The sequence below is a fragment of the Anopheles funestus genome, chromosome 2RL (genome assembly GCF_943734845.2).
Source record: "Anopheles funestus chromosome 2RL, idAnoFuneDA-416_04, whole genome shotgun sequence".
Lineage (NCBI taxonomy): Eukaryota > Metazoa > Arthropoda > Insecta > Diptera > Culicidae > Anopheles > Anopheles funestus.
In genome coordinates, this window is record NC_064598.1 from 8,744,120 (window position 1) to 8,760,170 (window position 16,051).

Consider the following 16,051-nt stretch of genomic DNA (forward strand, 5'->3'; position numbering starts at 1 on the left):
TTGCCAAAAATTTCATTTCGAATATTCAAGCAATAAATAAAACAAATTTTGTTCAAGTGTAAAAATACTATCGGTCCTCGCATGTCGATTATATCGATTTATTCTATGTGTTTTCAAAATTCGCATTAATAAAAAATACACTGGAATATATAGTTTGCTGAACGCAGGAAGGATTCGATTGAAAGGTTAGCGACGGTTACGCCGGGTCTCATTTACCGTCCCAGCTTTGCACTTTTCCATTTTCGTAAGCAAGATTGATACGCAGCTTTGGCACGTACTTGCCCGCCTTAATTAGTTCCATATTTTCGTCTTCAAAAAACTGCATGAAACGAGTGCGTAAATGTGTTAATGCCGTAGAGATTAATTTGAATTGAAGGACTTACCAAGCACTGGGAAATGAATTTAAGGTATTTTCGTTCCATCTGTTGATTCACCTCTTTCAGAATTGATATGCTGGCAAAAAACATAATGAATGTTAATATGCAGTTTAGTGATTCCTTATCCCCAACTTTCCATACTTACTTATCGTCGATGCATAGGCGCTGCAGAATGTATTGGCAAATTTTGGTGTTGCAATCAACATCAAACAATGGAATACCGAAATTTATGTCCAGGATAGTCCATTCCTTATGTAGAAAATAAAAAAAATCAATCTTCAACTTGTCTTACACTTTCTACACAAGCAGTACCTACCTCTGCTGCATTTTGTAATGAATTTTTCCTCGAGATTTCTGTAAAAAAAATGACCATTAAATGAAAGCCAAATTCATTTTAACACCTACACCGACACCTACCAGTATCTGAATCCGATTCAGCAGTTTGCAATACTGCTAGCTTATCGTTTACTTCTTCAACAACTTCATTCGCTCCGTCGGCGACAGTGGATAAACCGTCCACCACGCTATCCTCATCCACGATCAAAGGTTTCACCGACGCTGCTATTGCTTTACTGCTCTCTTCTGATTTTACAGCATTCTTTTGTTTCTTATCACCCGTTCTTTTAAGTACCACGGCAGGATTATAATTGTCGCAGCCTGCGAAAAAACAGTGAATAAATGGTTGTAATGCTATAATCAAACGCCATCGTTATCCTTTTTACCTAGATCAGGAACGCCCGTATTGATGAAAGTCACATAACCGAACGTTTGCTCAATGTTCACGAATTGTGATAGCCCGTTCCAAGCGGCATGTTGTCCCCAACGATTATTTTCATCTAAAAAATAGATATTAAAAACGATAAAAAAAGCTCTGTCTAATCTTATCAATCAGTTCAATTACCGTTTATGTCGAATGGAAAAGGTTCGTAGTGGACTTTTGCCGGTTCGTTGATGCCATAGCCCTGAATGAGTAGACATTCGTTCTTCAGGTGCTCGTTTAGCGTATAAAACTTTTCCGAGTTTAACACATACGAATCGGTGTTGACAATCGTTATTAACAGCTTGCCATAACCGAGAAACATTCGAGGCAAGGATTTCAGCAAGGTACCTAAAACAATATGAAAAATACAAACATGATTAAGCGCCAATAAACCAAACACTATCCATCGCATTTTGATACGAACCTTTCTTCAGGAATAAAGACGGTGGACCGTATCCACCCATGTGGTAATAGAACAGCTTCGACCAAATGTGCGAATCGGCTGAGCTTTGGTAAAATTGGCCGAAAAAGGGAATGGTAAACTGACTAGACAGCGAGCCCGAGAGTGGGGCCGCCGATATAAGGTACTTGTACTTTCGCTCCAACAGTCGATTCCGCGTCTGCACGTCAAGACCCTCGATGCTCTCGAGCCGCAGTAGATCGAGCTCGATCTTGAGCGAACCTTTCAGTGCAACAATGGTCGAACGAAGCAGCACCGCGTGATTGAAGTACCGGCTCACCTCTCCCTCCGATTCCGCATCCAACATCGATACCTTCTCCAGCTCCTCCAGCAAGTCGGCCATTCCTTCGTCGCATAGTTTGCCCACCTCGAACAATGTGATGGCATGCGTTTTTAGGCCGGGCGATAGATTCCCCATCATCAGGAAGGCCGTTAGTGTAGAATCGAACAGAAACCCGACGCGCTTTGCCGACCGGAAGCCACCCGAACCAGCCTCGGGTGTAGTTTTTTCCTTCGAAAAAGGACCATTGGATCCGGTCGGTGTGCAGTCGGCAGGTAAGGGTGACGTTGGACTGGACGGATCGGACGAAGGAAAGAAGGGCACGGATGTAATGCTACCGTCGGGTGATGGTTTCACTTCCAGCGGTACTTCCGAAAGTAACAGCGCATGATAGTTGTATGCGGCCGAATCTTCACCACCGTCTGTCTGCTGCTTGAGCCAACTTTCGTCCAGCTTAAACTCGGAAAAGGCATTCTTTATCTTGGCAAATCCCAACCGACAGAACAGTGATGTCGCCTGCTTTACAGTGTCCATGTGTACTTGCAGAATTTGTGAAAGCTGAAACAATAAGCAATGGAAGGTATTATTAAAGACACTAAGCAAACAGCGGCTCTTTACGTCCTTTACCTCCGATATGGTACACTGTTCATCCGTCGTCACGAACACGTTGTAGAGCAAATTTTCAAAGTAATCACCAGCGACACGATTCATGACGAAGTTTCGCAATGGCGGAATGTTTATCCGATCGTCACTGCTGATTGGCACATCCAGGTAGATTAGTCCCTTACGGTAAAGTTTCTGCACCGTGTCGAGATTGAGTGTACCGGCCGTTTGTGGCCCGCAATCGATCAACTGATCGATCGTGTTGATCTCTTCAATGCTAAGGTTCTGAGTAGAGAACGGAGAAAAAAGAGAAACCTTTGAACGAATGCACATACTCTCCCTACAGCTTGGCAGTGTTAATTACCTCAACGTCCTTTTCCAGTATGTGACCAATTTCGACGATCCACCACGGATGCATCGTTACCGTACGGGGAAATTTTGGCAGGAAGTGGTACGGATTCTTTTTAAAGAACGAACGCGGTGAACTGGACTTGAGATCGCTCGAGATGGATAAATACTCGTTCCGACCGATGCCCAGCACACGCAAACAATCGGCAGCGGTAAAGTTGGGCAGTGCGTCATAATTTTTGTCGTGTGTCAACAGGAATGCAATCATGTCTAGAAAAGCAAAAATAAAAGCAAACCGCGGTAAAACAAATGTCCCCATGCGATCCAGCTTTAATGGCTGAACCGATATAGCGTACACCAATGAAGGGTGTGTGAAGTACCTGTATAATAGTTGAATGGTGTTACGCGCAATCCCTTAGTGATAACGTCAGCCAGATGATAAGGAAATATGTGGAGCGCTCGTATGTTAACCTCCACCAACCGTTCGTAGTATTTTTTCTCATTTTTCGTCACACTGTAAACTGCAATTGAAACACCAGACAGAACAGTATGAAACGAAACCTTTTGCTTGCTTGCAAAACTCTCCAAAAACCCACTTACCAATGTTGCCACGAAACCGAAGCTGGTTGAGCAAACTGTAGTCCACAATTTGTTTGCGATAATCAGCCTCATCGTTGTTTAGGGCCTGTAGCGAAGAAAGCACTCACACGTTTATCACAGCACACCCACCATGGGCACTGGTACGCGCCTATCTTACCTTCCGCACGTCCGTGCTTAAATCCTTCCAGGCAATATTACGTCGAATGCATTCCTCCACCTTGTTGGACACAAACCCGGAACCCATTCTGTTCTGCTCCTGTGCAGACGGAGCACAGTTCCGTACGGATTTCACCTGGAATGGAGACAAACGAAGCGATGGAATGTTGGGCACTGGACGAGGAAAATAAAACCCGTGCCCACCAACTGTGTTGTGTTTTGATGGAGAAAAGAAACTTTGTGACGTGTTATGTTTCGTGACAGTTTATCAAACGATTCGAAAGCTCGTTCCATGATTAGAAAAACGTTTGATGGATAACGAAATTTGACTTAAACGAAATTTTATGGAATTCTGTCGAGAAAGAAGATTTAATTTCATTCTTTTACGTTACCAGGTCTTAAATTTCAAAACACCGAAAAATATAGACGATTTAAAAAAAGCATATTTTCAATATGAAGCATACCCACTGTGTTGCGCTTTCAAACGTCAAAAGCTCCAGCAAAAGCTTTTGACTGGAGCATAAACCCGCTGTTATAGGGTGGATTTAAAAGTTACCGAATATATGTTGCTCGTGCTAATGGGGCAATTACCTTTTAAAAAAAGGAAAATGCCCCATGATTGATAACAAAAAACTACAGAAAAAAGCATATTGTTTCAAAATATTAAACTTTTTTTTCCTCCATTTCAACAGACGCAAACCAACTCCCATAACAAGAACGATTGCAACATAATTCATCCCTGGTGAATTGATTAACTATCATAAACTACTCGCTCTCGCACTTGTTTTTTGTTCAGGCGATGAAGAGACAAAAAATGTTGAAGTACGACACCAAACCAGGCGCGGAGTGAAGCAAAAAGAAAGAAACAACCAAAACAGAAGGTCTACGTGACGTAGGGGAGTGCGTCCAAAAACGGCGACAAACGGCTGGCGTAGCATAGCGCAACATAGCCACGCATTAATCCCCTTCAACGCTGGCTGCGGGAAAGGGTCGACCAAAGCGGGCCGGAACATTCATGCGAGCAAAAGCGAGAAACCAAACGAACCGGAATCAAGAAGCTGCGACCCGAGACAGCTAGCAGTGAACAGACCGGGCGAAAGAGCAGCACGGAAAAGCGCAGTTATTAGTGGCGTTTTGTTTTGATCCACACGCACGATCGGGTTTGATTGGCGAGGGGATGGGAAGAAGGGAGGGAAGAGGAAGGGGAAAACAACCAACAACAACAAGCTGATGATTGCAATCGCGGCCGAAACGATGGCACTTTCTTTCGTAACACAGTTTCCACCGAAAAAAAACACGATCGCTTTGACCGTGGCGCTTTTTGGCCACGACCGTACGGCTCTTGGTATGGTTCCCCCGCTCCGAAAACACCGCAAGCTCCTCAAACGGCCATTGACTTTTAGATGACCCGCGTATTGCTGGTTGGTCGTGTTGTTGGGGTGTCGTTAGGTAGGGAGGCATTTGGGTAGGGGCTTGGTTTCTGTGTGTCACCTTATTTTTTTTTGTTTTGTTTCTTCCGCCTCTCCCTTTGTGCACGGTGCGCCATACATCATTGTAAACGTGCGTTCCGCCGCGAACCGAGTTGGAGGAACAAAAGGAAAACCGAAACGATACTTGAAACTTCACCAGCACCATCATCCATGGAGTGGCTTTTACCTTTACACTGCTATATTGGCGATATCGCCAACAGTCCCACATGGCAAAGGGCGTTCGATGCAATTTCAGATGCATCATTTCGTACGGCGTTATCACGTGCCGCAAGGAGTGATCTTTTTTTTATTTCCCATTTTGTTTTCCGTTGGCCCTTATTCACCTCCCCGGGATGGATGTTTTGGAACATTGGTTCGGCTTCGGTGTGGTCACCGTTGAGATTGACAAGTCGTGCTTGATCGTTTGAATAAGCGTAACCAACGACCGAAAGTGATAAGCATCGATGCATGATTTATCAGCGCAAAAAAGGCTGCACTTTGGAACAACAACCCTCTGCATCGTGTATCTCCGTTTAATGCTTTACCACTTTACTGTACGCGGCATCCGCGGATGAGTTCCTGCGGGATAAACATCTTTCGCCAGCAGTTTTATCGCACCTTACAGCCTCATAAAACGTTAAACCAGAGGGGTGGGAGATAGAAAAGACCCAAACAGCGGTAACCAGCGGCATCCATTGCTGGATGCGAGTTTCTCTGCAGGCAATTAGTTCTCCCCCCGGCGGGGGTCAGAGTGTTCCAAGCGCATTTACAACCTTGCACCAAGTTTTCTCCGGTTGATGGTGGTGCGATGGTCGATGCTTGTCTAATTTGCACACCGATTCTCTACGCCGTTCGCTACCAGCTGTAATAAAAACATCGAAAACGCCGAAGAATGGAGAATCGTAATCGATGAACCACGGTGTACATATATGCGATACGACCGTGAGATCACCATCACAGTCCATCCCGCATGCCGCCTGTGCATGTGCATGTGCATCGACATGGAAATGTTCGCCCGCACTATGCAAAAAGGAGGCAGAAACTTAAGAGCATCCGCTTGGAACTAAGCAGAGCATTAAAACGACATTTTTATGACAGCAAAACAGCATTTGTCTGAGCAGTCTGAGCAAGCTCCACAACTCACCATCACTCAAGGAACTGGATATAGAACCAACTCTGCAAGAGTTCTCCAGCAAAGCTAAAGGTTCTGTAAGGAACATGGAGTACAGATATGATGCTTGCCATCTTCTAGGTCATCCAGAAACAACAGTCAGGAATCTTCAGATACGTGTTATGAAAACCGGATTTACACAAAAGTCGGTTTCCGACAGTTGTAAGGTGGTCAACATATCTTCTTTTAAATATCATCCAGTGCCAGATTTCCATATCAACTTTAGTAGGGGAAGTGATTGGTACAGACTTTATAAAGTTCATCTAGATTTAGTGCATGCAAAAGCTCCAGAACCAAGATTCCCCCCAGATTGGATCAGAAGGTTGGCTGTGGGGAAATAGAGATGAATATCAAAAAGGTAGTGATGGATCTCTATTTAAAAAACACATCCTCACCAAGGTCTATGGCTTTTCGTAATCGCTACATGCACTCGTCGAAGAAACTCCAATAAAACATTTGGAAATATGAAAGAATATGTCTGAAGACATTATAACTTCAATTTGCCAATCATTCGCGACGAGAGTTCAGGAAGTTCTGGGACTCTCCGCAAGATAACTTGCGTCAAAAAGTTACTTTCCTCCGACACTGTTGCTTCTTACAGTAAATTATTTGGAAACAATAACTAATAAACATCCTTAATGGCTCCTTATACAACAGCACAACACAAGGAACTTCAACTTTAAAGCATCAAAAACTATTAATCCGCTTCCCGTATGCTTCCTACTTCCAAACTTGTTCCCAAACACACACCCCATGGTGGAACTCGCACAAAACAACAGCTTTACTGTACATCAAGCTTAAACTATGTCCCTTTCTATCTCGGTCGACTAGGTGGATATACGTTTAATGAACTGAATTAATTTCCCCATCGCACCATCTAGCTTCCCGCAAACGAAAGTTTTGCCGGATTCGCGTTGTTTTTACTATCGCGATGATTTTTCACCCTCCCAACGTTGGGGGGGGGCCTCTCTACTTCGCGCTGTTTACCTTTTTGGCACTCCTTGGATGTGTTTGAGGAGTGAAGCTATCTCTTTCACCCATCGTCAAGCTCGTTTTAGGCTCCTTGGATGGTTTTCCACTCGCCAACACCATAACCACCACGTTACACTGCTTGCGTTACGCGTCATTCGATGGGAAGGTAATTAATCATGCGAAAAGTTTGCTCGCAAGTGGTGGCTATCGCGCCTCAATTTATACCTTCCAGCCGGCCATACCAAAGGGACACTCTCACTCATTCTATGCACTGTTCTTTTTTTTGAATGGCGCTTAACTATACCAACGGAAGGGCAAAACAAAAACACCACGCTATGAGGGTTGGAAATGATGGGTTTACCCTTGAAAAATGCCTCCTCCAGCGTAACGCTCCAACATCGTGAGTCAACTAACTCATGTATCCACAAATCCTTACAGAAACCGGACGATGAAGAACCACGGAAAACCGTCCTGGGGAAGGGTTTTTAGTTGCAACGAGCTGTACTTCGTTGCATGCAGTGGACGTGTGTGTGTGTATGTACGTCGCCACTGACCTAATTCTTCCGTTATGCTTTCCGGGCATTTTCACGAGTTGGAGAAGAAAATCAAACCAATGGTTTGTTGGCACCAGGGGACTACCGTACCGAAAATTCTTTGCCAGTTGCTTTTACGTGTTTTTTTATAACTCTCTGTGCGTACGCGTTCTCCCTTCTCTCTCTCTCTCTCTCTCTCTCTCTCTCTCTCTCTCTCTCTCTCTCTCTCACATCCATCCCTTGAACGTTTCAGCAGTTGTCCGCACTGTTTCCAGGCGCCTTTTGTCTAGTGGATTCTCCTCTCGTCCCAACCACGGCCGCGGCCTGGCTTTGGCGAACCGTGAAGAGTTTTCCTTTTCAACTTTCAGACCACCTCTGCTTGCCGTGTTTTGGGCCACGCGTGTTTTTTTTTTTGCTTCTCTTACTTTGGTGGCTCGAGAAAAGCCATTACCGGGTGGGAGTTGCACCCGGCAACAGTTTGGAGTAATTTTAAACTTCGTCTCAAGGCGAGGGAAATTCCAAATGCTGTTCGTACGACGAGTTGGGTTCTGCTTCTTACGAGATTCGATGTGAAATAGTCTATACAAAATACATGTTAAAAGTTTGCATTGTTTATGTATAAATTGTGTCAAATATTCTACTGCTTTACGAAGAATTCTGACACAATTACCAAGAGAACGAATGGTGAAAGCATATTTTTAAAGACATATTTATAAACACTACACCCCATCCGAACGCACACATATCATATTAGCTAAATCTATCCGCATCTTCACCCACGTGAAAATTCCATGTCCGTCCCCGTCTTCCCTCCATTAAAGAGCAATTTTGCGGCTGCAGAAGCAAACGGACGGCCACAAATCCTAACGAAACAGATGGTGACCATTACATCGAGTCATTGGCCACCGTTTCGTCTTGGCCCCCTAATCTCTCCACACTAACCCCGTAACATGTAACAAGCGATACCTTTTTGGGGGCGATTATTGTGTCATAGTGAACGAATTTACGGTTCTGGTCGCGTGTGGTGTTTGGTTTCGCATTATGCTTCTTGGCGAAAACAAAACTTCTGAAAAACCCCGAATAATGATGACAGTTGGACGACACGTACTAAATTCTTTCCATTTGCCGTACGTACAGAAGATGTTGCTAAACTTTCGTTGTTTTTGTATGCAAAGTTTACGAGGTGGTAAGTTGCATTTATTTCTTCAGCGAACTCTGCCTCAAGATTAGACGAGAATGTTTTGCACAATGATAATGTACAGCTTGCGACTGGACAGAGCGATCGTACACCAATAAGAGACTACGATCATTTCACTACACCTGCACGAACTTCATATATTATTCGTGCCATTATTACTACTACATAATCTTTTTTTCATGAATGAAAAACAGTGATCTTTTGTTACTGCAAGCGAAAGAGCAATGTCCATCTTATCAGCAGAAGCAGTTTGTTTGTGTTCACCGTTGATCTACAATTCGCAGTTGATCGCATTGCTGTGTCTGCACGCGGTGTTCAACACTTTATATTGTGCTCGTTCGAAATTAGTTTATGTTGCAATTTTGTTCCGTTTCCCAACCCTCACAGCTTCCCTCGGGAAGATCACTACAGGGCGTTGTTATTAAATGGCTTTATTTACATTCCAGCAATCATATCAGCATCATCTGCATCTGCGTTTCATGTTTGGACACCTGGTGTGGAGTAAAATGTGCTCCTCGGTTGGCCTTTGGCGATTTGGTGGTGTGAGAAGGAAACAGTATGCTGTCGGGTGTTATCACTAGATAACGTAACCGTTTATCACCCTAGCGGTAGGTGGGAAAGAACGCGAATTAAAACATTCGTACACTGATGATCACACATGCGATAACACGTTAAGCCTGCGACGTAGAATAATTATTTTTTATGAAAAATAAATCATAAAATAAATGATTTTATTAAATTAAAAAGTTCATCCACCAGGTGAGGTGTTAAACATTTAGTAAAACAAATTAAACATCCCGTCGCGAGGAGCGATTTTATTACCTTTCTTCTACGTACGAAGAAGAAAGAAGAAGCGGCTATGCAATCGCCGTTGTTTTGCAAGGTTGCCATGGTGTTTGCCAGTAGTAGCCCCTGTCTACTACTACTAGAAGCGTACACCGGTCTAGTAGTGGTGTAGTATCGACCAACGCATATGGAAGGGGATATCACTTGTCTTTCGTTAATTCAACTTCGAGCGCGGCTTTGGCTACTGTGATGGTGAGGTGTGTGCTTTGCCAACACGTACGTATGGGTGGGTGACAACGCGTACGAACGTGAGAGGCTGCGACGTCATAAGCGGGCCCCTCGGTGCCTATTATCGTCTGATGTTTGTTAGCTCCAAATAAAAAAAGAAAAACGATCCACGGGTAGTGGGGTTTAGAATTGTGCGGTCAGTACCATCCACAGCCAAGGCACGCAAGTTGACCAGTTATGTGGGGTTATGTTGGTTAGTGGGGAAGCGAACGAGAATGACGTTTTGCAATGAAGTTGGGCTGGTAGTATCTCGTAGCATCAGCGAAACACGGCCTAATGATGATGATGAAGACGGCGAGGTCGAATGAAAAGGAATCGGGACGGATTAAGCATTAAAAAGGTGTAAAATGTGACAAATAGAAAGAGATGATATATTAGCTCCGCGGAAAGCAAGAACTGTAGTGAGTGAAAAATAAACTTTTTTTCCTCAAGATAACCTCCTTAAAACTGGTTGTTGCTGCAGTGGCGGATTAAGCTTTTTCATCTCCATTTTCGCTTCAAAAATACTTTATAATTTTTCGAAACATTTTATGTTAGTATTACTATATTTAACGTATGGATAAACACAACTAAAAAAATCCAAATGCTTTAAAACAGCATTGAGTTCTTCCTCGCTTTAGTTTTCGTTCACTGTTCTATCGTGCTGTCGTTTCGTTTCGTGATTTGTTTTGGTATCCATCCGAAATTGTAGACCATGCTCCAATTTTTGTTGCCGCCTTTTGTTTATCTGTTTTTTTGCTTTAGTTTTCTCCACACGATTTATTTGTTTTCTTTTTGTTTTCTTCGCTTTATTTTCTTCCTGCTGCTGTTCACGTTCGTTAAGCAAGCGGTAATGCTAAATTTTGGCAATTTGCGCATGAATGGGCATTACACGGCATTCCAAGGAGCATGCCGAAGAAATGGAAAGGAAACGCGTTTGAACCAGTGCTTGCTAGAATTGTGCGCCAAACGGTACTGCCTACAGTGTTTGCGATTCGAGTAAAAGTTACTATGGAAGAAATCTCGATTAGAGTGAATTCCGTTGCTTGGTATCAATTGCTTTGTTTTGTCGTAATTTTATGTATTTAGTATTTTTAATGATTCCCAGAACAAATTACAAGCTGAAAGACGAATCAAAATGCTTTAAAAATGTTCTCTTCATATCCATACTCAATACCATTCACATCGCCAGCACTGTACTTCATAGTTGACTAGACGAAAAAGAGAAAAACACACAACCAAGGACTTCGACGGGCGTCGAGCAGCGTTTTGTATTTATGCTTCCCAATGCGTTCGACTGCTTGCGTATGTGTGTGCTATGGTGCATGGGGTCGCAGTTTGTTTATGTATTATGGACCACAAGCAACGTTTGCTGAACGGAGTCTGCCTGGACAGCAGCCATATCTTACGCATCGGCAGCGAACGGAAAAACGGAAGATAGGTATTTTATGTTTGTTTTTGTTTAGCGGAATATACACATCCTCGCGCATGTTTCGTGTTCGCTCAAATATGAATCGGAATTTCACATGTTCGGCAAGCAATTGCCATGTACCGTGAATTGGTAGCATGCGAAGGAAATGAACGACACCCCGTAACTTTATAACCAATGCGGGACGTGAGAGATCATACGAAAATGCGCATCAGAAAGCTTCATTAGCTTATTAAAATCGGGTACGATTACGTAGCGACAGAAACTTTAAAGTTCTTCTTCTACTAGCGCGTGACGCCGGAATGAGATGATGCGCAAGCAAAACAAACAACGGAAAAACTCCGACTGGCGCGTCTGGTAACTAAGGAAAGCGGAAAAGTCGCTTTGGGCGCTAGATTGCTATAAACAACGAAAATGACATCCCGATTGGCACAACAAAGCAACCATTGCGCATTCGAAACGCTGCAATAGTTGTGTTGACTATTGTTTCCCTTTTGTTGTTGTCCCATTCCTGATGCGGTGAAGTTCTTGGCTGCGAAAAAAAAGACGTCACGGCACGTCACCAGAAGATATTTTGTATCGCATGCCATGCCTGTTCGCCTCGCATTCACTAGAACTAAGGAGTTCACCCCTACCAAAAACCTGTCCACGATTGATGTCGATACGGAAAAGTGGCTATATACGTTCGAACCGTTCGACGTGAAGCAATGTGCAGATGCAATCTGCCCCACACGCGGCTCGGTCTAGTTTCCCCCCGGGGCCACGATTCTAGTGCCCGGCCCGGCGTAACACAATCGGAAATCGTTTAGTTCGTTTGACAATTACCCGGTTTTGCTTTTGTTTCTTTGCGCCCTTTATTGCTGTTTGATTGGGACGGTCTCTGTTGAAACTCGGTGATCGGTGACCCTCAAGGACGAAGCTTGGAACACGAGTCTGTGGGACCTTGAAGAAAATGGGGAATGTAATAGGTAAAGAAAGGCCTATTAGTAGCTCCCGTAAGAATTGACAACTTAATGGCAAAAAGTTTAATATTAATATTACGAAGATATGTACATTAGCAGGTGTATATGTAGTATGTATAACTGATTAACGTTGCTAAAATGTCTTATATCTATCGGCCACATCTGAAAGATGATAATTTGAGTGTTATCTAGACATATCTCCGTTTGTATCTCACAAAACTATCACACACCCAGTACTACATTAGAAAAGATTAGCTAAAGTTGAGAACACCTTCCATTGCGTAATAAACCATTTGACTTATCAGGAAAGATAGTTGATTTGATAAGCATAGTTTTAATGAATTTCGTCATTGACTCTGTCAGATTTGAATTACCCACAGCTCAATAGATAGTTTCACTTATCAGCGACAGTGTCTAGTCTGGATGGGATTTGAACCACCATCAATTAACCATCAATGTATCCATTTAGAACAAACTCCTAAAGGCCAAATGTACAATGCATCCATTAACTGAGGTCAAAAAAATGTTTAAATACTAATGGCGTCCCCTTCCTTTTCGGAACTCATGCCGGACGTCATAAAGCAACGTACCGTATATAACGTATTTAATTCGTCTCCTAGGAGCAAACGTCCGAAAAGGGGCCCATATGCATGAAAGCGACAAACGGCCGTTGACCATCATCATAACGATAACACCTGTTTGTACCGTAAGATACCGTAATGGCGTCAATTGCCAGTATGGTACATGGTATGGAGTTGGCAATGAAGGAGAAAATTGCCATTCGGGAGCAGCGAACTGGTGACGTTATCATTTCATCCCCTAATTGTCGTCACGCGTTTCCCAGATTATTGGAGTTTTTTTTGCACGCCACCTCATTTTGCAAGAAGAAGAAGAAGAAGAAGTAATTAATTTGCTTGATTTAGTCGCGTGATTCTGACACGACGGAATTGACTATCATGAAACATACAGATGTAATATTTCATAACAAAAGAATATTAAACGATAAAGATGTCTTCGTTTATTAGAGACAACTTTTTAATAATTAGCAAAGAATTGTGTCTTACCATTGAAATCGTTACGTAAAAACGGATTCCAAGCAGTACAACGCATATAACGCTATTAAGTATCGGTTCAGTTTTTCCGGTTCATTCCGGTGTTAAGAACATCGATATGTACCTATACAAAAAAAACCATCATCCCATCCCCACAGGCAAAAGGCCACCCCACCGTGCAGGTTGACGATTTCCTTCCAGCGGCAATAGTATTTATTTGCCGCCCACCAACGTGAACGAGCGTGACGGGGGTGTATACCACCCCCCCCTCCCAGACCTGAGATGCTCCCCTGTGTAGCCGCTGTTTCAACGCTTCTGCCTGTGCTTGTCCTCCATTCACCGTCCGTCCCATGCTCACGCCTGTTGTGATCACGAGAGGAACAACTCACGAGAGTGTGTTTTGCTCGCCTGCGAACGTCTGCAGTAGGGTGCGATGTTACGGGGGGTTGAACGGGGTGGGTACGCGTCGTAGACTCTGCTGTGCGAAAACAAAAGCACACGAGAGCCGAAGTGCGGCAAAAATAAAAATAAAATGCAACAGCAGCAGCAACAGCAACGAAACGAGGAGCAAAAAAAAACACACACACACACACTACATCGACTCTCACACACACGCTCACAGGATGAGCATATATGATGGGGAGGTTTTCGTTCCATTTGGGGGTTGCTTTTACACCCCGTATCGGCCTGCTTAGCCTTTAAAGTGGCCGTGCTTTACGATACGACTAGTAACTTTTCCTGGCGGATGCTTCTCGGTAAGTTCACACTATTTCCGTTCCAACCGCCCATCAACGGTGGCTCGATGACATGAAGGAGTTAGCTACCAGGTTGTCCCAAGGCTACTAGATCTTGGTTTTTGGGGAATATGGTGAATAGTTGGTTTCGATGGTTGTTAGGAAACGTTTTCTTTGTACATAGTAATCTAGGACTATCCGCAATCTTTGGTTTTTTTTCAGGAAAGTTAGAATCGAACTCTTGAACATAAAAATTGGAAAATTTCGAAAGGTTCAATCACATTCCTAATTGCGTAGAATAAACTTCAAACATCCACAGTTCGTTCGACGAGTTGTAAAGCCAACCATGTTCGAACAAGTACATTCACGATGGTCGGAATGATTAAATCTGCTCTTACCGAGTGACTCGAACGCGTACGATACGTGTATCACGATCATCATCGGCACAATTGAGAAAACGTCCGGATCATTCAACACCTGACATTCAACTCCTCCACCCTACGCATCACACTTCGTTGAAGATAAATGTGCCGAAAATGTTTCGGTATGAGCACGTTGGTAATTTGACTGGTTGTCGTTGTTGTTTTTCTTCCCTTCTATCATTTGCATGCGACGGGTACAACTTGTCCACTGTACCGGTAAAGGATTAATGCACACATACATACAAGGAGTTCAGTGTACAAAGGGTAGTAACTGCGCTGAGGTGGGGTGTCCGATACCGGGACATAAACATCATGTTGGGGTAGGTACTTATTGTTTCAGGTGGTTCGAGGAAAACCAATAACGGCCCATACCCGCAAATCCATCTTCTTGGGAAAGCGTTAATGGAGCCCTCGGGTTGGTTAGCAACGCATCCTTTTCTCTTGCATATGAACTTCTCTCGCTATCTCTCTTTCTCTCGCTCTCATGCTTGTCTAATTCCAGCATAAAATTTTTGGTACATCAAATCCACGTTAGGAAAAAACAGACAAAGAGACGAGACTGGTGGTGGTGGATTAGAGAATTACCAGGAGGAGGTAGTAGCGAAAGTGTTGCCTTGAAATACGTGCGAAGCTAAAGGAATAAAAAAAAAAAACCCTGGCGAAATGGGTCCAAGGAGGTAAAAAGCAGAATTTAAACAAAAAAATAAACAAAACGCATAGCGAGAGACAATCAGAAACACACGTGAGAGCGAGAGAAACAACATGACAGGATGAGAGTGAGAGAGTGAGAAAGAAATATCGAGCGCGAGTATTTTGAGTAGGTGGGGTAGAATGAAGGACTAACAGAACCGCAAAGGAATAGTAATAGGCATGTACATTTTTCGCGGTTTGCTCGTACCTCCTCCCCCTTCAGTCCAGTGATAGCATCCATATCGTTGTGGTCTTTTCGCGTTATCTGCAACAGTCTCCACACACTTTTCTTCCACATACGATTTTTCCATTCAATGCAAATTGTTAATCTTTTTTTTTTGTTTGCTATAGTCCCGACCACCTTCTCTCCCTTTGTTCCCTTTTGCTTCCTTCCACGGAAAGGTAAAATTCTGGCCCTCTTCCCTTTTTTGCCTTTCGTGCTTGATTTACATGCCATGTACGACACACGACGGAATCGTGTTTATCTTAAAACGCTATTTCGAAGCAGTTTCGTTAGCTGAGGGAATGTGCGTGCGTGTGTGTTGGTGAAATTGTGTCATACCTTGCGTGGGGCGATCCACCCAGAGATCAATGTTTTTGTTTTATTTACCGATATTTATTTGTAGGGATAACTAAAGACTTCGAAGACATGAGTTTGACACTAGTTTATGAATGTGATCTTCATTTTTGTAAGGCAGAAAAACATGAGATATTGCAGAAATTACTACCCATTAAGCACTTCTTACAACTGTCACATAATCGAAATACTTTAACAAGTTTGA

General features: G+C 43.4%; 1 protein-coding gene and 1 long non-coding RNA gene across 2 annotated transcripts; one reads left to right on the plus strand and one right to left on the minus strand.

Moving 5' to 3' along the window:
- Positions 1–65: 65 nt before the first annotated feature.
- On the minus strand, positions 66–3,910 carry LOC125764684 (protein FAM91A1). The gene is made up of 13 exons (XM_049429188.1): positions 3,586–3,910; positions 3,429–3,513; positions 3,209–3,349; positions 2,845–3,098; positions 2,505–2,765; positions 1,562–2,435; positions 1,279–1,485; positions 1,100–1,213; positions 795–1,034; positions 694–731; positions 523–626; positions 384–453; positions 66–319 (listed from the first exon to the last, which is right to left on the minus strand). Exons 1-13 carry the CDS (start codon positions 3,670–3,672, stop codon positions 209–211), a joined length of 2,586 nt encoding a protein of 861 aa, XP_049285145.1. The 5' UTR covers positions 3,673–3,910; the 3' UTR covers positions 66–208.
- A 10,713-nt stretch (positions 3,911–14,623) lies between these two features.
- Positions 14,624–15,316, plus strand: LOC125764775 (uncharacterized). The gene is made up of 2 exons (XR_007418483.1): positions 14,624–14,899; positions 15,082–15,316. It is a non-coding gene; the product is annotated as an uncharacterized LOC125764775 (long non-coding RNA).
- Positions 15,317–16,051: the final 735 nt, after the last annotated feature.